The sequence below is a fragment of the Ipomoea triloba genome, chromosome 1, assembly GCF_003576645.1.
Source record: "Ipomoea triloba cultivar NCNSP0323 chromosome 1, ASM357664v1".
NCBI classification, from domain to species: Eukaryota; Viridiplantae; Streptophyta; class Magnoliopsida; order Solanales; family Convolvulaceae; genus Ipomoea; species Ipomoea triloba.
Genome location: NC_044916.1, coordinates 3,624,978 through 3,648,505, shown reverse-complemented (window position 1 = coordinate 3,648,505; position 23,528 = coordinate 3,624,978). Strand labels below are relative to the sequence as shown.

The 23,528-nt window shown below is 34.9% G+C and overlaps 3 protein-coding genes across 6 annotated transcripts; all 3 read right to left on the bottom strand.

The window, feature by feature from the left end:
* Nucleotides 1-609: 609 nt before the first annotated feature.
* On the bottom strand, nt 610-3,866 carry LOC116016782 (E3 ubiquitin-protein ligase AIRP2-like). Its single transcript, XM_031257184.1, has 5 exons — nt 3,494-3,866; nt 1,940-2,090; nt 1,789-1,855; nt 1,466-1,700; nt 610-1,272 (listed from the first exon to the last, which is right to left on the bottom strand). Exons 1-5 carry the CDS (start codon nt 3,607-3,609, stop codon nt 1,062-1,064), a joined length of 780 nt encoding a protein of 259 aa, XP_031113044.1. The 5' UTR covers nt 3,610-3,866; the 3' UTR covers nt 610-1,061.
* A 9,858-nt stretch (nt 3,867-13,724) lies between these two features.
* LOC116020821 (CBS domain-containing protein CBSX5-like) lies at nt 13,725-16,349 on the bottom strand. Of its 4 annotated transcripts, none has more exons than XM_031261369.1 (3): nt 15,908-16,349; nt 15,152-15,710; nt 13,725-14,497 (listed from the first exon to the last, which is right to left on the bottom strand). In XM_031261369.1, exons 1-3 carry the CDS (start codon nt 16,249-16,251, stop codon nt 14,078-14,080), a joined length of 1,323 nt encoding a protein of 440 aa, XP_031117229.1. In that variant the 5' UTR covers nt 16,252-16,349; the 3' UTR covers nt 13,725-14,077. The 4 variants fall into 4 exon arrangements, with proteins under 4 accessions (XP_031117229.1, XP_031117239.1, XP_031117245.1 ...); XM_031261379.1 differs by having other exon boundaries at nt 13,725-14,494; XM_031261385.1 differs by having other exon boundaries at nt 15,218-15,710.
* A 905-nt stretch (nt 16,350-17,254) lies between these two features.
* Nucleotides 17,255-22,388, bottom strand: LOC116001949 (trafficking protein particle complex subunit 13). Its single transcript, XM_031241925.1, has 12 exons — nt 21,809-22,388; nt 21,615-21,699; nt 20,718-20,848; nt 20,524-20,626; nt 20,353-20,367; nt 19,951-20,096; nt 19,624-19,819; nt 19,181-19,255; nt 18,907-19,023; nt 18,678-18,722; nt 18,107-18,205; nt 17,255-17,649 (listed from the first exon to the last, which is right to left on the bottom strand). The coding sequence occupies exons 1-12, from the start codon at nt 22,114-22,116 to the stop codon at nt 17,629-17,631; spliced, it is 1,341 nt and encodes a 446-aa protein (XP_031097785.1). The 5' UTR covers nt 22,117-22,388; the 3' UTR covers nt 17,255-17,628.
* Nucleotides 22,389-23,528: the final 1,140 nt, after the last annotated feature.

Genomic DNA, 23,528 nt, shown 5'->3' with positions numbered 1-23,528 from the left:
TGGCTATATAAAAATGGGTTTAATTTTCAAAAGTATTACAGAATACTTTTTTTGAATGACAGAGAGAAATTTTCCGATTGTATTTGGCTATAGAAAAATGGGTTTAATTTTCAAAAGTATTACGGAGTACTTTTTTTGACATTTTGAATGACAAAATTTCCCGTAGTGTGCACTATGTAAACCTGTCTTATGACTTTTGCCAACTAAAGACCACAAGAAAGGTAAATCAACTTAAATTATTCATAGTTGACCGGTTCAAATCACTATGAGTGTTCACTATGTAAACCTGTCTTATGACTTTTGCCAACTAAAGACCACAAGAAAGGTAAATCAACTTAAATTATTCATAGTTGACCGGTTCAAATCAAGAAAGATCAATAGACTGTTGTCAAGAAAGTTGATCCTCCAAAAAGTTGATCCTAAAACTTGTAATTACCAAGCCTATTGCAAATCAATAGTTTAACCAACATTTTTGTTTTATGAGTGATAGATATTCAAGTTTTAATTTTAAAAAATAAATTTGAAAATTATTTTCTCAAAATTTTGGAAAAAAAAAAAATCTCCTAACAAAGCCTCAAGACAAAGATCAAATCATGGACAGACATGAAATTCAGTCATACATTACACAAGAGGTTAAAAGTTGATTAAAAACATTCACACAACAATACTATCAAATAAGCTCGTGAGTTTCAGAGCATATTTGGGGAGAAGGTTTGAGTTATTACAAGACAAACTCCATAACTGTACAAGCAGAAGCACACCTTCGGATAGCGACTGCGGAATCAAAGAGCGAAGGTGCAGCTGCGGGTTCTCTCGTAAATCAAAGAGAGCAGCATGTATACATACATTCAGAACATACAATTAAAAATATGTAGCTAAACCCCTGTGCCACAATAATTCAGGCCGGGTTCTCATAAATAGAAACGCTTAGGAAAAACACTCTGCGTTGCTAAATATATCTGTTCGGACCAACCCTCTCGGTTGGCCTTGGAGTGATCAACGGGAGAAAAATGGTGGTTGAGATGAACCATCCATCCAAGAGTGAGTGTGTCGAAACGCTCTTACCTTATGTGAGTATCGTAAGTCTCGAAAACAGTCTCGGGCACGACCAGAGACAGCTTCTCTATGTACATGAACAGCCTTCTTAGGTTTTCCCTCGTTATCGTTGCCATGTCCACCACGTCCTTGCTGTCCATATATACCCAGAGGTCCCGGGAGTTTACCCTCTTCAGACTGTCCCGGCAGAAGGGGCACGACTGTGACCTCGACCGCCTGCAATTTATGTAAATAAGTCCTATCTGTGTGCTCCATATTTTCCAAGAATTCGATGTATACAAGCATATAAATATACACATGTATATATACATACACTGATACACATGTGGAAATACAAAGACACGCACATATGTATGTATGGGGCCAGAGATAAAGTGTGAGAGTGTTACACGAGGAGAGGGAAACACACCATTCACGGTAGCATTTCAAACACATGGCATGATTGCAGTTAGGCAGCACGATTTTGCTGTTCACTTCCATGCATATCCCGCATTCTTCTTCCCTCTCGATATCCAAATCCGAGGACTGTCTGCAATCCTCGTCTTCTCGTCTCCGGTACCTCTCCAGCAAGACGGCTTTCTGTGTTTTGTCTTCGGAATCTGTAACCCCGTTCTGAAGTTGACATAGAGAGGGATAAATAACGGCTGTCCATCGATTACATAGGACCATTAGCAGCAATACCATATTGTAGTACGAGGTCGGATAAATCTAAGACGAACTCTAGCAACTCACCGTAGAATTCTCTAATGCTCGCTTTTCTTTCGTGAGTGGACATGGTAGTGGTGCCATCAACATAAACCTGAAACAAAGGAGCACATATGTGATTACGAAGAAAGTGACGAGATTTCTTGGAAGAAACGGATAGGGATGAGAAAGTTCGGACTTTGTAAATTAGAATTCTCAGCAGTCCAAGAGCTCCGGCTAGATGGCAGTCGGTCCATTGAACTAAAAACATGAAGAGATGCGCCGCGGGACTGTAGGACATTCGCATTTGTAGGCAAGCGCCATCGTACTCCCTCGGGAAGTCAGATGCCCTGCAACCACATTGCCACGTTCACATCACCGAAAACACAAAGAACGAATTAACACCAGCTGCCAAACAGATAACAAAACTACCCCACTGATGCAAAGAGGAAAAAGGACAAGAACACAAGAGGACTAGCACAAGCAAGTATATGCTTTTAAGTTACAAGTCACAAGCATAAACCCATCACCACCCCCCTCCCAAATGTGGGAAAAAAACCCACCCCACCACCCCCCCTCCCAAATGTGGGAAAAAAACCACCCCACCACCCCCCCTCCCAAATGTGGGAAAAAAAACAAAAGGCAAATAAAAAAGATTCCGCCACTATTATTATTATTTGATACATTAGGTTTCCCAGCTTCGCGAGTCGCCCAAGGAGCCCTCCCAGCCCGTCCACGCCCACAAGGGATCCATCTCCACACTTAGGCCAACGAGTTCCAAGATGTTGTTGGTGGGAGTCAAAACCCCACCTTACCGCTGGAGTAGTGACTTTAGGTAGGTCAGGTGGTCTACCACTTGAGCTAGCCCCGCAGGGCTCTCCACTATTTCTTCTATTTCTTGATACATTAGGTATTCTAGCTTACGCCAGACTAATCCTAAGCCTGGTATTCTAGCTTACGCCAGACTAATCCTTTACGCCAGACTAATCCTAAGGAGGTAAATAGCGAGTCACCCTTTCAGTCCCCCGCTTGTACACTCTACCCGATCGGTCAAGGTTTCTCAATGACACCCAGGTTTCCCACTATTTTAACCAAAAAATCAAGACAAAAAAAACACACGCACACACACTTAATAGTGCCACAAAAGTGGCAATTAGAACTAATTTGTACGAAATTATTAACAAAAATGCCTTGATCAAACCATCAGAACAGTATTAAAATGGATAGATACCTTTACCAGCAACTCAAGCAAGCAGTGAAGTGATGTTCAAACAAACCTCGATAGCAACCTTCCTTAATGAAATGCCCCAAAACATTAAACCTCACAAACAGATAATCGCTATACATAGGATTAAACAAACCCAATTTTTTTACAATATATGGATGCTCCGCATTCATACAAAACTCCAATATTCTTAAAAAATCTCAAACCAGATATTTCTTCTTTCTTTTTTTTTCTTTTTGAAATATCGAAACCAGATACTCCTTATGCACTAAATCAAGCTGGAAAACAAACCAAATTACCAGAATATAATGCATACCATGATTCAAGAACTGTAAAATCAAAAGGGGGGTGGGACCCATAAAACCCATAAATAGAAGCATAAAATAAAACACAAATATATGTTAACAAGTGATTTCGCAGGTACCCAAAACAGAAAAATTTAAGAAAAAAGAAAACAGAGTAAGTTTCTGAAATGATGAAGAAGAAGAAGAAGAAGAGGAAGAAGAAGAAGAAGATGAGTTGACTTACAGGGTATTGGCATGTTGAATATCAGCTTCGAGAACTTTGAGAGAATCCTTAAAAGACTTTCGCATTGGCCCTGCAAAACCCCCTCCTCCTCCCCCTCCCCCTACCCCCATATACATCTCTCTCTCTCTCTTTCTTTCAGTTCTTCTCTTAATTTCTCTCTCTAAACCCACTTGGAAAAAATTCCCTCAAAGCGAAACCTTAAACAACATCACCATTTTCTCCAAAAATCCCAAGATTTTGTTTTTTTTCTATTCTTATGAAAGAATTTTCTCAAACTGTGTCGCAGATAGAGTCCTGGGTGCTTCTATTCTCCTTTCTTGAATGCAGAGAGAGAGAGAGAGAGTGGAGGCTGTTGTCAGTTGCCGCGTGTACATGAGCTGATGAGCCTCGGGAGTTAAAAAAATTAATATATTTTGGGGAATATCAAACTTAAGTTTTTCGCTAACTTCGAAAAATTTGCAGAAATGCACCTTAAATTATTCAAAATTACTCTAATTGCAAATACAATTTTTTATTTTTATTTTTAGTTCTACACTTCTACTCCATGGATTCTCAAATCTTACTCTCTAAATTTTACTTCCTGATGTGACAGGTATAGATAAGTTACTTTTTATGTGAATTCCAATACAAGTATTTACATCAAGATTTTGTATATATGAGTAAAAGTTGAGAGTAAAAAATGAGAGTACACATAATATTTTCCTTTTTATTTATTTCAAGTAGGTTGAATAGTAACTCATCAAAAAAAAAAAAAAATACCATATGAACTTTCATTCTCTGCTCCTAATTTTTTATAAGAAAACTAGTATAATTATAAAGGTCAAGTTTTTCCCCAAATAAGATTCGAGCTTGTCTTAGATATAATTTAGATTGATTTCACAAAAGTGAGATATTGAATGTTGTAAAGAAAAGAGAGAGAAAGAGACCTTCAAAGCACAGCTCAACAAGTCAATTAACCTAAAATAAGTTTATAAGTTTTACTTTATCAATAGCTAATAGTGTATGGTTCAAATCCTACTAATGATCACAAAGGACTAAAGGAGGTATATGCTAGTTAAGACACATCCTTTGATTTATCTAATCCACTAAACTTTAGGGTAGAAGTGATAATGAACCCTTAAGTTTAGAGTTTAAACTTTTTTAAAAAGAGGTAACACGTACTAAAAAAGTGTGTTAGATTGTCACTTTGTATTAATGTCTTAAATGAATTATTTATTTCAAATTTTTTGTATTAATCAAATGTGATGGTAAATTAAAAGTGGTGCAAAATAAGACATATGTGTGCATTCAATTAATTTGTGAGAAAATCATTTAATTCATGAATAATTAAAAATCAAAGAGGAAACATACATTTATAGTACTCTTTTTATTTGAAGGAATAAACAACAATATATCCAACTATGCAAGTATCCAACACCTCTTGTATATTATGGATTTATGGTAAGAAATGACTATTGGAAGTGATCTTCATAGTTGAAATTAGTAAATGTGTTTTATTATTTTTAATACTTGATTAATTGAAGTTGATATGCTAAAAATAAAATAGATACAAAAATATTGTTTTGTATGATTAATGGAGTAATGGTATATACCATAATCTAGAGGCTCATTTCAACAAGTATAACTCATATGATATTCCGTAGAAGTGTTAATGTGAGTTGATTTGTCATATCAGACTTGTCCAACTGTACGCGAAAATTCTTTTGAGTTTTACGAGTTTGTATGCGCGCTAGATTTGTCTGGCCCTAACTCGTTTCATGCAAGTTAAAGGCCCTATGGGTTAATTTTAAAATAAAGAAAAAATTAAAAAATAAATGTATTACATAACATATTATATTTTAATAAATAAATTGATATGTGTGTGTGTGTATATATAAATTTTAATTGATATGTACTATATATGTTTTAATAGATAATGACTTTTATTTGTAATCACAATTTTTATTTTTATTTTTATTTTTGAATATGGAAGTGTACTACTTTTTGTTAAATAAAATGAATAATAGTACATGATATGATTTTAAAAGTAAGAGTGTTTTAAAAGTAATCAAATTATAAATACAAGAATGTGTCTATAACATTTTATCTTTTAAAAAAATGCAAACCAAAATTTTTCAGTCTTAACCATTCCTACCATGAGGCAGTTTAGGGTAACCTACGAACCTCAAACTAATCTTGACATCGTACCCTTGACATCATACGCTATTAATACATTTACACTGAAGCTACCCCTCTACACTATAAGAAGAAAATTATCTTGTTTTCGTCAAAGTGTGATAATTTTATCTTGTAACCAGTATTATATATTATCCAAACAATACATTTATTACATTAAGAGCAAACTCTATTCAAAAATCCCCATTGGAGTTTTTTTTTTTTTTTTTTTCCTTAGTTCCAAGTGAAAAAATCATATTGGTTCATACATACTTTTCCACCTATCGAAGCACAAACAATCAATTCGTGAGGCTCGATTTCATAATCTCCCATATGGGAGAACCACTACATGCCATCTGAGCATAAGGTGCTTAACACCCTATTGATTTTGTTTAATTACTAATTGCTTTTTATTTTTTTATGTTTTTTTTTAAAGTACTAATTGCTTCTTTTTTTTTTTTAAATTTTTTTTATGTTGCCAACTGTTACTATCCTAATGCACCTCCACGCGCTCACTAGGTGGTTGTGGACGATTTAGTGGATGATATTAAAGAATTGGCATCATTAGTTACTGATGTCAATTTTGGTTTTATTAGGCGATCTGCGAATTATGCCGCCCACATTGTTGTTAGGGAGGCCATTTCTGAGTCAGGTTGCGGGGAGTAGTTTGACACCCCTCCCCTTTTTCTTGTTGATTGTCTATTTGTCTTGCTATTGATTTAATGAACTAAGTTTTCCTCTTCAAAAAATATAGCATATGACATGAGTTTTTATCACTTTTTTCTTTTCTCTTCTCTCCTCTCTCTTTCAAATTATCAATTTTATCTCAAAAATTACGAAAAAAAAAAAACTCGAATTGAGATGCCCAAAGAAAGATTCAATATTATATGTTGCCGTTTTTTCTTGTAACAATTGTACTAGGATCATTTTTGTTGTTGTTGTTGTAAACTTATAATCATCTTTGAACTTTCAATTTTAGCCCTCCAATTTTCTACTCTCTTTTCTTTTCGCACTTTCGTTGGCCACTTTTTCCTTTCTTTTGGTAGCTTTCCCACCACGCTGCGTTGATTGATACATAGTATCTAGCTTTTATTTTGGCCCTCCCATTTCTTTTATTTTCATCTTGGCCCCTTGCATTTATTTATTTATTTATTTAAACTACCACATTTCTTATTCTTTGTTTTCATTTTCCACGATTTTCATTTTCTTTATTTTCCCACTATAAAAAATAATTAATTTAATCAATGAATATTAAATAAGACATGTGTTGAGGACTTGACCAAAACCAGCTGACCATGTATTGAGGAATCCTTTCTGACATGATCCGACCTTGGGTAAGTATTGACCGACCTGATCGGAAGAGCGAAAACCTTTACTAGCTCAATGAGCTTCTGTACTAACTATTTTGTTCTCGGTCCCGACCCGAGTACCTGACCTCAATCTCGAGACCATGAGATAAGCGGTGTCAAAGGAGTACCTTTCGACGCTTAAAACGACCCCGATGATTATTGGCGAGCGACTCAGATATTTCACTACATGTGGACGCTCTTCCTTCGCCCCGAGACCGCCAAGTGCATGTAAGACATGTGGCGGGCATGCCCGTCGCGAGTTCCTAGCATGTGTGCCGTTTTGACCTCCTGGCCTATAAATACCCCACTAAACGCTTGTTTGAAGAACTTTTGAATTTATTCTCTCTATAGTCTTATAAGTTCGAAAACCTCCGACCTTTGGTCACAACTTCCCGATATACTACAGAACTACGAAATTACAATGCCACGTATAGTGCAATTTATTACTCACTAAAAATTATGTAAGTCAAATTTAAGTCATTCTAAATAATATTTTCATGTAAGTGAATGATTGATTTATCATAACTAGTTTACATGAAAATTTAAAAGAAATTAAAAAGAAAATTGGAATAATTGTGTCCATATCATAAGACAAATCAATAATCACTTTATCCACATATTATCATTGTTAGGGAATTCTTAGAACGCACATGCACTACCAAATAGGTCAATCATTACTTAATCCTACACTAATTAATTATATTTATAATCAATATTCATCATTCAAAGTCTTAATCCGTTGTCCGAAAGGGATGGCTAAGTAGGTGGAAACTTAACATATTTATTATTGTGTCATAAAATCACATTACATAGGGTATTCTTAATGTAGTTTACCTCTTATGTATTGCATGTTATAACACATAAATGTTGCATACCCTCGAGTAGTCACTACTACATATCCTCGTCATCTAAAAAAAATTTTAATCTTTCAAAATTACAACGTAACATCACTAATTTCATCAATGTGTGTTGGTGAACGTGAATTGTCTAATCCTACCCCTTAGAAAAAAAGAAATGAAGATATATACTCATCAATCAAATATCAAAAGAAATATATATAACTACTATCAAATCTCATATGTCCATCTAAAATGATCGAAAACAAGCACAACAACATTTCTATAATTACGATTGTATATTTTGTAATGACTGATTGTGCATTTGTGGATAATTAATTGTGCATCTAGAAGCATCCTCCAAACGCCTTGTCAAGTATTTAAAGAAATGCGATGGCATTTCTGTAATTACTTTTGTAATTACGATTATGCATCTTATAATGTCTGATTGTGGATTTATAAACTTTTCTCCATAAGCACTATCAATTATTTTCCAAATGCACAATAAAAAAAGGCAAAAAATTCTTTTGGATTATGTTAAGATTATCATCTAATGTTATGATTATGATAATGGCCTTTATGAATCACATATTTTAGATTTAACATTTTTTTTTGTACTGTATAAATTTGATTTTGCAAATTTGAACTCTGGATAAGGGTGGTATGGCCATTTCATTTATAGCTCAAGTTGTTGTTATTATTATTATTATTATTATTATTATTATTATTATTATTATTATTATTATTAATAATTAATTAATTAATTAATTAATTTTCTATTTTATGTGTTTGATCCAATTAACGAAGTTGATTAATGTCTAGTTCTATATATTAAATCATGTTCTTTATTAAAAAAAAAAAAAACAATGGGTCTTGTTCACCTAAAATATTTAGAAAAAATTGTACTTTTCGTCCCTAAGTTATATGGTAATTGTAAATTTCGTCTTTAAGTGTTGATCATAATCACTTTTCATCCCTAAGTTATTATTGATGTTATGCTTTTCGTCCATTTATTAATAAAACATTAGAGATTAAATTTACAATTTTAGTATAACTCAGGGACAAATAGCGAGCACGAAAGAACGAAAATTACAATATCAATGATAATTTAGAGACAAAAAGTGAACATGATCAACACTTAAAGGACGAAAAGTGTAATTTTCTTAAATATTTTTTAAAAAACAGTAGGGCCCAATGCTAGGTCATACGATAAAAAGATAATGGAATCTAGAAAAGTCTAATGAGTGATACATAAGTTGGTTTTTTTTTTTTTTTTTTTTTTTTTTTTTGGGGGGGGGGGGGGGGTTTTTTTTTTTTTTTTTTTTTTTTTTTTTTTTTGGGTGGGGGGTGGGGGATTCTTTAATATAATGTTTTAATTCTATTTATTAAATCATGTTGTTTTGGTAGGAGACCATATGAGATGGGATTGAAAAGTTTTTTTTATTCATTGTTAGAATTTCTATAATTTCATTTTTTTTTTGAATGTATAGTAATAGTAATGATACGCCTTCGGCTACCCTATGTCCCTATCACATATGGCCCTAATTAGGGTCATATCAAATAATGACTTCAAAGCAATTTCATAATTTTTTTTTTTTTATTAAATCATATTGGATAATGTACTTAAAAGTTGGTTCATGTATCATATAAAATTTCAATTTTTTTTAATTATTCGAGCGGAGTAGTATAATAAAGAATATGGAGGTAATCTCAATCAAATTTGTCTGTTGTCTGGGTAATCATAAGGTTATAAGTTCAACTCTCACCAGAAACATTTTTAATTTGAGTCAATTAGTTATGAACAACCTATGTTAGTTTACGTCATTACTTGGGAGAAAAGAAGAAGATCCAAAAATATGAATTTGATCAATATAAACAAGTGACTGGAAATTACTAATATAATATAACATGTCAATTTAAGTTCAATTACATGATTTTTTTTTTGTTTGATAGGCCAATTATAGATTTTTTAAATTGAATGACCCAATTATAACATCGTGTATAATTCACTGACTTATTTAATTGTTATTCCAAAAATAAAACCACCAACTCTATGAAAGGGACCAGGCCAACACCCAAAATGGGTAAATGGATTTAGAAGGAAAAAAAACACACACAGAGTACAACATAAAGAGGAAAGTGGAACAAAAGTCAAGATTAAGGATTGAAAGCAGATATGATCTTTGGTGGGTCATAATGCATGCTCGAAATTTATGAAATGTAATGTAAGTCCAAATTGCCAATGACTTTTGGTAGCTTTCATTCACCAAGAATGTCTATTCATAAAGTATCATATAAATCTCAGTTTTATATATTGTTAAATAAGCAATACAAATAGGTATATATGATCATGATTTGAAGTAAACTATGTATAGTATAAACTGAATTTTAATGGGAAAATGGTCGAATAGTGAAATGGAATAGTATAATTGCATTCAATTAAAAAAATCTATAATTGGTCCATCAAACAAAAAAATCGTGCAATTGAACTCAAATTATAGTATAAACTGAATTTTAAACTGAATTTGAAGTAAACCATTCAACTTTATGTAAGAAGTCAATTATGCCCTCAAACTTTTGAAAGTTACAATTAGACATATTAACATATTAATTTAGTACATCAAGATCCAAAACCCTAATAGTGACATGGAATAGCAGGTCAATAATGCACCAGCAAAATTCTAACAAAGGTGTGACCAACAAATCATCAAAAAAGGTGACCAAGCTAGTTGTTGTCTCTGTCGACCGGTGAAGGCGACCAATTGGTTGCCTTCTCTAGTTGACGGAGGTACGGCGACCAGTTTGATCAGCTTTTTCGATGACTTACTGATCATGCTTTCGCCATAATGTTGTCGAAGCTCCGTCGATGCATTATTGACCTGCTATAGCAGGTCACAATTAAGGTTTTTGACCTTGATGCACTAAATTAATATGTTAATATGTCTAATTGTAACTTATTAACTATAGACAACCTATTTTGAGCTAGTCAATTATGGACAATCTATTTTGAGTTATTTAGTTATGGGCAGTCTATTGACCTTCTCCGTTCAAGCTAGTTAGCTATGTGCAACCTATCCTACTTTACCTTATTGTGGTCTTTTATCAGCTAGCGTCACAATACGTGTTTCACTCAAAATGCACTATTGTGTAGTAATTGCGAACTTTCTCGTAAATCAAATCACACAACCCAGCTTCATCTTAGTGGGCTTTATGCATTTATTTTTACTGGTCCTAATCAATTGTGTTGGGTCGGCCCACCACCCACCATCATCCTTCTACTTGAATTATATTTGATGGTCTAAAATGTTGAATGGGCTCATATCTCAAAGAGTCAAATTAAAGGTACCTAACTTTTAAGTGGGTTAAACCCTTTTCTTGAACAACACATTCTAAAATCTTGGAGTTTGTATGGTGAATAAAAAAATGCAAATTATATCATTGACTAGGATTTACCTTATATTATTGACCCTAATTAAAAATAATTTTCAGATTATATATTTACCGTTGTTATATTTTTGTACATGTAGTTAACAATTTATATGATTGTAGTTAGTAGTTACCATTTTATGTGTATGTAGTTAACATTATGTATTTGTAGTTAATATATTTTATACTAATGGTTTATGTGTGCACAACTTTCTTTGGCGCTGTGTTCATAATATTATACCCTAATTCCAGCATTTTAGTGAGCAGTGCTGACGTACTTAAAGTATACGTTGATGCGGCAGTATTTATGGAAGACGACCAGGACTATTTTGGTTGTGTTGTGTTTGACGGTAATGGTAGTTTTCTTGGGGCAAAAATTGGTCGAATCCGGGCTTTGAATGATATTCATTTGGCGGAGCTGAGGCATTGGCGATAAAGGAAGCTCTATCATGGTTCTAGGTGTTGAGAGATGACCAAGGGCGTTTCATGGCAGCTTCCAGTGTTCCTGGCAGAGGAGTTTTCACACGGAAGGAGGTTGAGGCAATGGTCATTAGGGAAGCGTTGAGCTGGATAAAGAGGAATGATTTCCACCGCGATGCACTCCAAATTTTCCAAAGCTTGAACCAATTGTGTCTTCTTGTGACTTAGTGTGGCTTCTTAATGTTAAAGATATGCTTCGTTCACTTACTAGCGTAGTTATCTCCCATGCTAGTTGTACTGCGAACAGAGTTACCCATAACCTTGCGAGGGAAGCATGTTCTATATGCCAGGAGTGGGTTTCCACCCCTCCATCTTTCATTGTTAACATCTTTATGTTGATTTGAATTAATGAAAGTGTGTTTGAAATTTTTCTTTTAAAAACAAGGTAAAAGTGAAACTATATGTATATAGTATATACCAAAGTACTTTTTCTTTTCTTGTCACATGGCATTGTATATATCATAACAGAAATATATCAAGCGGATTTTTTGAATTTTCATAAGCGGAATAGAAGAATGTCAAACAACAACATACACACTACATGAAAAACGTGTTGGGAAAACAATCCTAAGTTTAGAAGAAACACAAGGAAACAAAATAATCAAGAACTAGTTAACTCGAATTGTAACTAGATAATTTTTAATCAAGAACTAGTTAACTCGAATTGTAACTAGATAATTTTACGGCAAGAACTAGTTAACTCGAATTGTAACTAGATAATTTTACGGAAAAACGTGTTGGGAAAACAATCCTAAGTTTAGAAGAAACACAAGGAAACAAAATAATCAAGAACTAGTTAACTCGAATTGTAACTAGATAATTTTTAATCAAGAACTAGTTAACTCGAATTGTAACTAGATAATTTTACGGCAAGAACTAGTTAACTCGAATTGTAACTAGATAATTTTACGGGAGAGAAAAATTAAAGTTAGGAAAATATCTCAAGGATTTTCTTGAAGGTATATGCAAATATAATGCTACAAGCTTTGAAAATAGGTGTTGATAGTAAAACTACCCTCAAATATGGAGATCATGGGTGGTTATGGAGTGTTTTAAAAAAACTTTCAATTTAAATTTAATATCACCGGAACTTCATTAACCACAGATCTTACTAGAATATCTTATCTCCATTCTCAAAGATCTTTCGAAAAGGATTTGTTAATCTAGAATATCTATCGATATCGCAAGATATACTATAGTTTAGAAGAATCTTTCGATTTTCCATTCCCAAAGACCTTTTAGATTATCCGATACCAAGATCTAGAGTTTGAAGAAGTTCTTCCAATTCTCAAAACTCAAAGTCTACTAATTACTACCGGAGCATCATATATTCAAACAACCAAATAACTAACATTCTTGATGTCAAAGACCTTGTGGTCAAGTGGCATCCAGTGTCTCGATTAACACTCCTACATGGATGATGGGGGTGGGTTCGAGCCTCGGTAGAGTCAACTGTTGACTCATTGTAGCATTCTTGATCACAATGTCAAAAAGGACTCATTATTATACAAACCCTCACAAAACATAATTCCAAAATTTTCAAATGTTTACTTCAAAACAATTTAAAAAATTCCATATGTTTCAAATGTTTACTTCAAAACAATTTAAAAAATTCCATATGTATGTCAAAAAGGACTCATTATTATACAAACCCTCACAAAACATAATTCCAAAATTTTCAAATGTTTACTTCAAAACAATTTAAAAAATTCCATATGTATGTCAAAAAGGACTCATTATTATACAAACCCTCACAAAACATAATTCCAAAATTTTCAAATGTTTACTTCAAAACAATTTAAAAAATTCCATATGTATGTCAAAAAGGACTCATTATTATACAAACCCTCACAAAACATAATTCCAAAATTTTCAAATGTTTTTAAATCATCCTCAATAGTGAGGTTTTTTTGTGGATTTTGAGAAGTGTGATTAGGAAAGAGGATGTGAGAGGGAAGAGAAAAAAAAGAAAAAAATAAAATAAAATAACATAAAATAAAGCTTATTTAAATATTTTTAAAAAAAAAACTACAACGTGCCAGTAACGCGCCTGCTGGGCACAGCAGTGATAGTCACGCATGGCTGTCACAACTGGCTTATTTTTACAATGGGACCCACAATTTGTCAATAACTTTGAATTTGCAGAGCACCTCACTCCTCTCTCCATAATTTCTTTCCTCCACCTCAGATCACTTAAATTTTCTTAAAATTGGGTCCATAATCCACTATTGTGGAAGGCGTTACAATATTACACTCGACAAGTCAACAGTACGTACACAGAACACAAACATCAATAATTCATACAGAACTGATAATTCCCTATTCATTCGATTCATTGGTTATTTCTTGAATGAATTCTCCGGCAACCCTGCAGGAAGCTTATTAGGCCGAGGATTGGCAATGCTCCCGAACACACTCAACATTTGTTTGTACGTCACTGTACCAACCACGCTTTGGTCTTCCTCAACCACCCAGATGTTGTTGGCGCGGTGAGCCAGCGCTTGGATCATCACCGCCGCCAGTGAACTCCATGGATAGCACGTGATCGCCTCCGTCTTCCTTGCGAAGTAGCGTCCTAAGATGCTGTTCCTGCTCAGCCCTAATTCTTCGTCCGAAGAAAAACTGGAAGCGGCTGAGGACGCCGACGACGACAGTGATAGTGGTGAGGATGATGAGGAGGAGAATATTGCGGAATATTCTTCCTCCACTAGTCTCAACAGCGCCACCAGATTCTTCTCTTCCAGCTTTGCTTTTACCTGCTGTTCACAAATAATAATGGAAAACATGTTACATTTCTTATGAAAAGTAAGAGTAATGCTATCAAGATTTGACATTACATGTGTATTTTGGACCGGTTTAGTAAATAGTTGTTAGCTTATTAGGTTAGAAGCTATGATTATTTGATAATATTAGTTTGATTAGCTGATTGTAGAAAGGTGTTGGTAAATTAGTTGTTTGGTATAATTTTTTTTTCTCAAAAAGTTAATTGAAAAATTTACAGTTTTTTGAATTTTAACTTTTTGAATTTACAAAAAGCTAACTAAACATATATTTTAACCAAATCAACAAGCTAATAGTGGTCAAATAAATCAAAATTAACTGACTAACTATTTTATCAAACATGACTTTTATCTTCCAATACATTAAAAATGAACTTGAAGTAGGCCGTGCATAATATAAATAATTTGTCCTTGATTCTCACACTCAAAATGTAATACTTTTTATACTGGTATATAAAAAAATATTAAGTTTTACCTTATATGTCACCTGAAACGTCTCACACAAAACATATTCAAACATAATTACTCTATAGGTACTTAGTCAAATGACACCAAACACATCTTTTAATTTAATATCAAAAGTGAAAAATTGTTACTATATAGCTCGTTGAGAAAATTAATTGGTACACACACCTGAAGATCAGAGAGACGTTGAGAAGAGGGGACGTTTTTAATAAGAGTAAATTTTGCTAACATTACCATCTCAAGCAAGTCATCGGTGGGGGAACCGCAGTCGATGAACGCCATGAGATCGCCGGCCGAGAGAGACGCGATGGCCGCGGCAACGGTTTCCTCGCAGTAGGCGAGGGTGGAGGGGGAGATTTCGCCGATCAGTCTGTTATCGTCGTCGATAACAGCGACGGAAGTTTGCTCGGCGTTGGCGCGGGAGATGAACCCTAATGCGGAGGTAGCAAGGTCGTGGTAGCCGACTGTCATGATGTCGTAATTGATTATGCTGAGCGATTCAATGGTGAAGGTCGGCAATGGCGAAAAGAGGCCAATGGAATTCAGAAGGAATCGGGCGACGTCTTCCTGTGTGAGCCAGCAATACTCAACGCCGCCGTGATCGGTGGAGCTCGGAGATGCAGGTTTGCTTGCAGGCTTCGTCCTTGAATTGTTACTGGTATTGTTCTGTATAGGGATTACCAGATTCTGCGTTCCTCCAAGAATGCAATCTATAGCCTCCAACAAGCTAAAGAAGAATACGAAAGAAAATCACAAAATCATTGATAAACTAATAAAATTTTCAAAGTTTTGAGCCAGAAAATTCAAAAAATTTCAATGTAACAGAAAAGATCTTCAACCGAATAATCAAATTAAACAAACACAAAATCCAAAAATGAATGAATTACGAGAAAATGTATATATGTTTGGAAGAAGGATACAAACCTTGAATTAGGGTTCAAATGCCTGACAATATCGATTCTGGAGGGCAAAATTTGGGAGACGGGAGATTGCAGAGCCTTGGAAAGGTTTCTCGAATTCTCCTCTTTACACAAAAATACAATCACATCAACCATAGAGATTTTCCCGATGCAACGGCAATTATTGTGGCCTTCCAGAGCCTTGGTAGAATGATCCGAACAGCAGCTCCAAACGCTCACATGGCTTTCGCCGGACCTCTTCAACTCCACCACCGCCTCCGCCACGCTGATGTCCGCCTTCACCGGCCTCAACGCCGGCTTCCCCAAGCACAGGTCTGACACATCCCGACTCAGAAAGCTAACTGCCATGCAAGAAATCAGCTCGCCGGAGAAGAGAAGAAGAAGAAGAATAGAGATTCGTATATCCGAGAGAGAGAGAAACAGAGAGAGAGAGGGAGAGAATAGGAGAATTCTGACGGGTTGGAAACGGCGACCGGGTGGAAATGAGAGGGGAAAAAATCGCGGGAATTATATAGGCGGCGAAATTGGGGGTGGGGTCCACAGGAATCGGGGGTTATTTTTCGTGGCAGGGATTTTTTTTGGTCTACATAGTCGTTGCTACGGCGTTTATATATTTGGCGGCGTGAAAGCGGTGCCGTTAATGGAAAAGGACAGGTGTCCATTTCCACAACCGTACGGAGATCAAGGTTGGAATGTCGGGACCTCAAAGGAAATATCTGTTTTAAGTAGGAGAATCTCTGTTGATATTTTTGAGGATTCATTCCTCGCGGACTATAATAAATTCTTGTTCTAAAATTATTTAATTGTACTTAAATTATTCTTGTAGTCTATCGGCACTCGGTTGCACCCCTCATGAAAAGGAGTGGGTTCGAGTCTTAGTGGAGGTGATATTGACTATTGCTTTATTTAATTGAGAAAATAGTTATGAATAGATACTACATAAAATTTAATTGTATGGAGTATATATATATAGAGTAATGGTATCTTCTGCTTACATGTGATGACATCTCGTACCAATTCAAATGAGTGATAGTGGTGGGAGTTTCAAATTTGAATACTGAAAAAGGATGACTAGCGCATAACACAAATTTGATTGATTTTTATTTATTATCATTATTATTTTGCACGGGTGATAAAAAAATTTCAATTGCCCTTTATTTTCATACAATAAAATTGCTTCGTTACAAATTTAAATCTCAAACTTGAATCCCACACCACTCGTAATTTGAAAATTGGTGTCTCAAACTTGAATCCCACACCACTCATAATTTGAAAATCGGTGCAAGAGATTAATTTTGAAATGTGTCTCAACTACCTTATAGATTCCCAAATGCTTCTACTCACAACAAGATCAAATCAAAGCGAGACAATATATGCAACTATGCAATGACACTTTTATCCATCTAATTAAAGACATCAACCAAATGACCAATCCAATTTGACTAATGAAAGGTATACCAAAACTGAAGATTAAGAATATATTGATTACTTATCCAAACATCTAAATACTGTAGTATACAGTTGCAACTCAATCCCAGAAGATTGAACTCAGCATCTTGATATGAAAATCTCCTTGCTTATATTTTCCCAACCAATACATGGTGGGGGTTTGAATTGGGGTTATCTGCTCGTGTATTCTTGGAGACTTGGACTATGAAAAGGCTCCTTCAAACAAAGCAGGAAATATAGATTCTGTAGGATATCGCAGCCAAAAATTGCTTAGTACTACTCTGGATCGACAAATATCTGCAGAATACCACCGAACAAAGTGCCATAAGAACCAAGATATATGCAGCACATCATCCAAAATATGCAATTTTCAATGCTTCGATAGTCAACACGAAACATTTTTACCACTATTTTTTTTCTGGTACATGCATTTTTACTTCTATAGATATGTGAAATCTTTCAATCTTTTCCTTTGTCAATTAATTTTCCAGGACACTATGTGTATGCTGGTGGTGGTTGGAAGGACATGGGAGATAAACAATCAGATATAAATATATAATAGGTACTTATGAAGTCACAAATGCCAGCATAGATATGGCAAACAGTATAGTGCCACGTATATAGCTGGATCAGCTTCAGTTTTTTTGATTGGATATTGAACAGCAATCAATCAAGAACATAAAGGATACTCAGTTAAATGGTATCATTTGGTTAAAGCAATTCTAATATTGGTTGTTATTTATAGATTACTTACCTCCAATTCTAATAAAGAATCATAAGTTTTCTTCTCACGCGTGTCAAATATTGTAATGCCTGCAATTTTCTGTATGCCTTGTTTTACAGCAACCAAGTTCTGCAGGCAGAAGGACCATTGATCAAATCAAGAAATATTGCAATATACTCCGTAGTAAGTACTGACCCTGTTTTAGATTAAGCTCTGTGATTCCAGGATTCCATCAATAAAAAACTAATCTGCTCGACAATTTCCACTCTTTAACACTACAGAACCCATGTATATTTCTTCAATGTCATAAAGCACCTCCCACCGGAACCTCCCAAAAAGAATGTGACACCTATCATTATTTTGAATGGAAGGTGGAAAGAATTGGAACTTCAACTCTATCTAAATTTTCAATTTAAGAAGAATAAAAATAACAGCAGCATAACCAAATTACTTTGCCCTCTTCATGTCAAAATGATTCTTGAACCTAGAGATATACTAATATTAGCAACTGTTACCCAATTTACTTGTTAAAGGTTGAAGATTAGAGTCAAATCCTAAAATTACTTCATGTAGGAAAACTAAATAGAAAGGTGATCCTCACCAGACGAAATTCTGAAGAGCCAAATGCTTCAAGCTGTGGCAAAGGCTGTTCAAGGATGACAGGTTAGGGCTTTGGAGAGATATATCCATAGAACTGACTAATAGAAAAACATGTGTAATTTCATCTATTTTCCATTTAACACAAATGTCATCATCAAAGAAAACACAATAATGCAACAAGAAAGCATATAAAGCCAATCATGATTATCCAAAGTGATTTAAACTCTCACCATTGTTTGAGGACCATTAACCATCACGTATTTCTTATCTAGTGATTCGCTTTGTGACAACCAAACTTCAAAAGGACCCAATATCCTATCAGTCTGGTTTGTGAGCTTGAAGTGTACCTACAAAATTACCCAGAAAGACATCGGGTTTCATTTGGATGAATCAATAGTGTTTGGTGTAGCTTGGCGAATTGAAGAAATCAACTTTGACTTTTAGTTAAATTGGAGGGGCAATACAGCCCACACCCATATTTGACTGGATAGTAATGACTCTTACCAAAAAAGGCTTCTCAATGATGATTATAGGTGGTACCTCCACTGCCCCCAACTCTATGTCATTGTGAACAATGGGCTGTGCAAAGTGAGATGTCATAAGGAAAACGGAACTAGAACAAAACAAAAGGCACAGTGTAGATATAATAAAAATCTTTTTGCTTTTTTAGTACTGCAAGTAATGCAGCATCTGTATATTCATTAGCCATATGTATAATATTCAGCTCTTATTCACAATCAATTGGTTTTTCATATCATAAGCAACATAGCCATCTTTGTTTGCATTTTCCATATATATGAAACACCCAGTTCTTATTTGAAGAACAGCCTATGCCAATTCATCAACACAAGATAATCCTGAATAATAACACGGTAGTAATACAAATGGGCCTTCTAGGATAAGCCATCAAGAACATCATAGAAATGAAAGGCCAACTTTTCACTTACACTACCAAGAATTTGTTGTGTCTGAAGACGCCCAGGTTCACCCAAATTTGTCCGCCATGTTATCTGAAGTTTACCTAGGACATTACTACCCTCAACTTTCAGCAGTGGAGATCCGTCTGATGATACACTCAATTGGTAGAGAAAATTATGAACGCCTCCCCCGGATCTTATGATAACTGGAGGCTTAAATAACTCTCTGACAGATTTAAATACGTAATTCAATATATCAGGGATGAACCTTGACAACAATTGAGAAAGTGGAGACATTTGCAACTCAAGTAACAATGAGTTATGAGTAGAGCTATAAATAAGAAAACATTAATCCACCTTACTAATGGACTGTCCTTCAAATGATGATCATCAGGTTTTAGTACTGTAGCACTCCAATTTTGTGCTGGCTCAAAGTCAACTTGATCCATATAGAGATTAGATTTTGTATTGTTCTCTATACAAGCTTCTAAAAACGTAGTTTCCTGGGAAATAAGAATTGGATGCCATGAATAGTTGAGATTTGAGAAATTTACTACTGGTGTCATTACCAGAGCAAAGGACCGGCCAATTACAAATTCTGTTAATATTATAAACCAAATTTACTCTCTCCTACCCTACAAGAACTTTCCACAAAACTGGATAGATTGAGTGGTAATTCCTGTATAAGTTAATGAATAAACAAAATGCAGTTCTGGAAGGATGATGACCTTAAAGTTGGCGAGCTTAAAAGAAACCTACCTTAACAACGCGAACCTACACAACAGAAAAAGGTATCTGTTACATACGAACAAGGATAGCAAAAGATCATTAAGAAATATGCTCACAAAGTAAAAATAGCAATTGGAAACTACTCCTTGCAGTATATGCATGTTTCGTTGAAACATGGATTAGAAGCATTCTAGAAGATACCTTTGTTCTAACAGATAGGGGATTCGCAACTATGAATTTGAAAAACTGTGGTAGATATTTACGTTCACCATCATTGTCATTGTAGAGCGCAGTGCATACCAATCTACAAAGCCAAGCAAACAACCTTTAAGCAAAACTATAATACCACACAAGGTATTTATTAACAGAAAACAACAGTGATATCATGAACGTACGTATGTGCACCAAGTTCTTTCACATCATGTTCTACAATAAAATCATATCGCCCTCCCACTCGTATTGATTCAACAGGGGATTTTGATGTATCTAAAAGAAGTATCCTCTGCCTTTCTGTTTGGATTTCTGCCTGTATAGAATTAAATGTTACTCCATAGATATAGGGTTCATTTTTATTTCACAACAAGCATTTAACCAACCTACATAAAAGATGAAATAAACAAAATAAACTGTTTCACAATAGAGCTTTATCAATCGTGATTGAAGATAAATGCCACTAGAATAAGATTTTCCTTGTCTATATTGATTCCCTGCTACTGTGTTACTGATAAAAGTTGCTTACAGTATACAAACATCTCAATAACAGAAGCTCACATCAATTAGACAATGTGGATGTCTAAAATACTAAAAATGTATTCCAGACACGACCTTGTCACATAGCAAAATAAATTTTCAATTTGTATAGGAGTCTGGATTCTGGAAGTAGAGCTATGTCTACACAAAAAATTCTCTTTACATGAGTCATATACACCGTGCAAACTACTTTTGAGTAAAGCATCTCAAAGCACATTATTTCCTGCCCACTCAAAATATCCCAAAGTGCAAAGCACTATCAGTATGATAAGTTTGAATTGAAAGGTTCCTAAAGTGTCTGGGCGAATTACTCATTTCACAAGCCAGATAACTATTCTACCACCATCCTAGAAGTAGGAATTAATGGTCAGATAGCTATTCTACCCCCATCCTATAAGTAGGAATTTAACTACATTAATGTTGAAAATTCCATAGCATTCAAAACTATAGCTTAATACTAAAGTTTAGCTGATCCAAATGCTGCCTAATATGGAGAACAGTTCATTGCAAAGAACAAATCAATCAATCATTCGTCAAACCACCTTGATTACAATATCCCTGACTTCGAAACTCGAACTGTTGTTTATACTTATATAACTGCAGAACGTCTCCCCCAAATATATTGCCCTGCAAGGACATCCCAATTTCTCATTAATTAAAATACAAAAACACTACTAAATCAGGATACTGTCAGGCAATGTATATGCTATAGAGAAAGCGAGGATGGAAAACTAACCCGAAGGACTGAGGAAGGACGAGGAGGCCAGGTAGGCCGACGGATTCGGACGACTGTTCGAGGAGGAATCTGGAGCGGTAGGAGAGATCGGAGGGGTCAACGACGTTGGCGCCGGCGTTGACAGAGTCGCCGGAGAGGAGACGGGGGAGATGATCGGCGGCGAGGGAGTCGTCGAACAAGTCCTCGCCGAAAAGCAGATCGCAGGCGTTGAATCGAAGCGGGGTTTCGACGTGAAGTGATGGCCTGCAGAGCCTCATCACCCGGAAGGCAAGCGAGTGTGGAGTTTGTGGAGCGGTGCTGCTACTCATCTTCTCCAAACTCTCTCTCTCTCTCTCTCTGACTTCACACTCTCCCTTCACCTCAGCTCTGATTTGGAAGCTTTTTGCCTTCGAAATGGTAATCGAACTTGCAGACCAGTACGCTACAACTAATATAATTCCCCGCTTTAAAATTTAGCCCTGTTTTTTGTATTTTCTGTAATTTCTAATTTCTATCACCTGGATTGGATTAACAGAGAAGATCACGTTTCGATCCCCATCTTGAACCGGCAGTTCATGTTTTGAGACTTCAGTTAAAACCCGAAATCTGAACCTTCGATTTCACCTTTTTTTTCTTTGACATTTTACAAATTTCATTTTTCTTTATTTATAACCTTCCAAATTTTAAATTTGAAGTTCCAATTCTATGAGTGTATTATGTGTACGTGAATTTTACTACATGTACTTTCAAATTATATTCTCTCACTTTTACTCAATGATGCGACAAACAATACAAAAAATATTTTTATCATATGAGTCTCAGAAAAAGTGTCTACATCAAGAATTTGCAAGGGGAAGTATAAGTTAAAAAGTGAGAGTCTATTGTAATATTTTTTAGAGCAAATATCATTTTTAGTCCCTCAACTATAATATATGTATCAATTTTGGTCCTTGACTATTAAAAATTTCAAATTAGGTGCATGACTATTCAATTTGTATCACATTTGGTCCTTGACTATTAACATTTTCAAATTAGGTGCATGACTATTCATTTTGTATCACATTTGGTCCTGCCATTAAATTTCTGGCCAAATTTCCGGCGAAGTCACCGGTGACCGACTAATTTATTTAATTTTTATTTTAAAAATTATTTTAATACTCCGTAACTTTTAAATAAAAAAAAACTTAAAAATAAAAAATAAAAAAAAATAGAAAACGCCGGTCACCCCCGATGACTTCGCCGAAAATTTGACCGGAAAATTTAACGGCAGGACCAAATGTGATACAAAATGAATAGTCATGCACCTAATTTGAAAATGTTAATAATCAATGACCAAAAGTGATACAAATTGAATAGTCATGGACCTAATTTGAAATTTTTAATAGTCAAGGACCAAATTTGATACATGCATTATAGTTGAGGGACTAAAAATGATATTTTCTCTATTTTTTATATGTATATATAATAATATGCGTGCATACATATATAAATAATACGGAGTATTTTTTATTTGTACAATCTAAAATCGTAATTAATTCCTAACCTTAATTAGATTTGGAACATATGCCCCCTCCCCCCCCCCCCCCCCCCCCCCCCNCTCCCCCCCCCCACCCCTCCCCCCAAGCTCCGCTTAGTTAATAGTAGGGCAAAAGAATTCAAAATATTTTTTAGCTTCACTAAAATATTCTTTAATAAGAAAATGTGTCATTCTACGTGAGAAGTACTTGAGTCAAGTCTTTGT

Bases quoted from the DNA above. Each gene is read 5' to 3' on its own strand.
- LOC116016782 (XM_031257184.1), bottom strand. From the start codon at position 3,609: ATGTATATGGGGGTAGGGGGAGGGGGAGGAGGAGGGGGTTTTGCAGGG. The intron at 2,091-3,493 runs GTAAGTCAACTC...ATGTGGTTGCAG, and splicing joins ATTCAACATGCCAATACCCT to GGCATCTGACTTCCCGAGGG. The intron at 1,856-1,939 runs GTCCGAACTTTC...CCTTTGTTTCAG, and splicing joins TGAGAATTCTAATTTACAAA to GTTTATGTTGATGGCACCAC.
- LOC116020821 (XM_031261369.1), bottom strand. From the start codon at position 16,251: ATGGCAGTTAGCTTTCTGAGTCGGGATGTGTCAGACCTGTGCTTGGGG. The intron at 15,711-15,907 runs GTTTGTATCCTT...ATTCTTCTTTAG, and splicing joins CATTTGAACCCTAATTCAAG to CTTGTTGGAGGCTATAGATT. The intron at 14,498-15,151 runs GTGTGTGTACCA...ATTTGTGAACAG, and splicing joins AACGTCTCTCTGATCTTCAG to CAGGTAAAAGCAAAGCTGGA.
- LOC116001949 (XM_031241925.1), bottom strand. From the start codon at position 22,116: ATGAGTAGCAGCACCGCTCCACAAACTCCACACTCGCTTGCCTTCCGG. The intron at 20,627-20,717 runs GTACGTTCATGA...TTGGCTTTGTAG, and splicing joins AAAGAACTTGGTGCACATAC to ATTGGTATGCACTGCGCTCT. The intron at 17,650-18,106 runs GTAAGTAATCTA...GGTATTCTGCAG, and splicing joins ATTCTTTATTAGAATTGGAG to ATATTTGTCGATCCAGAGTA.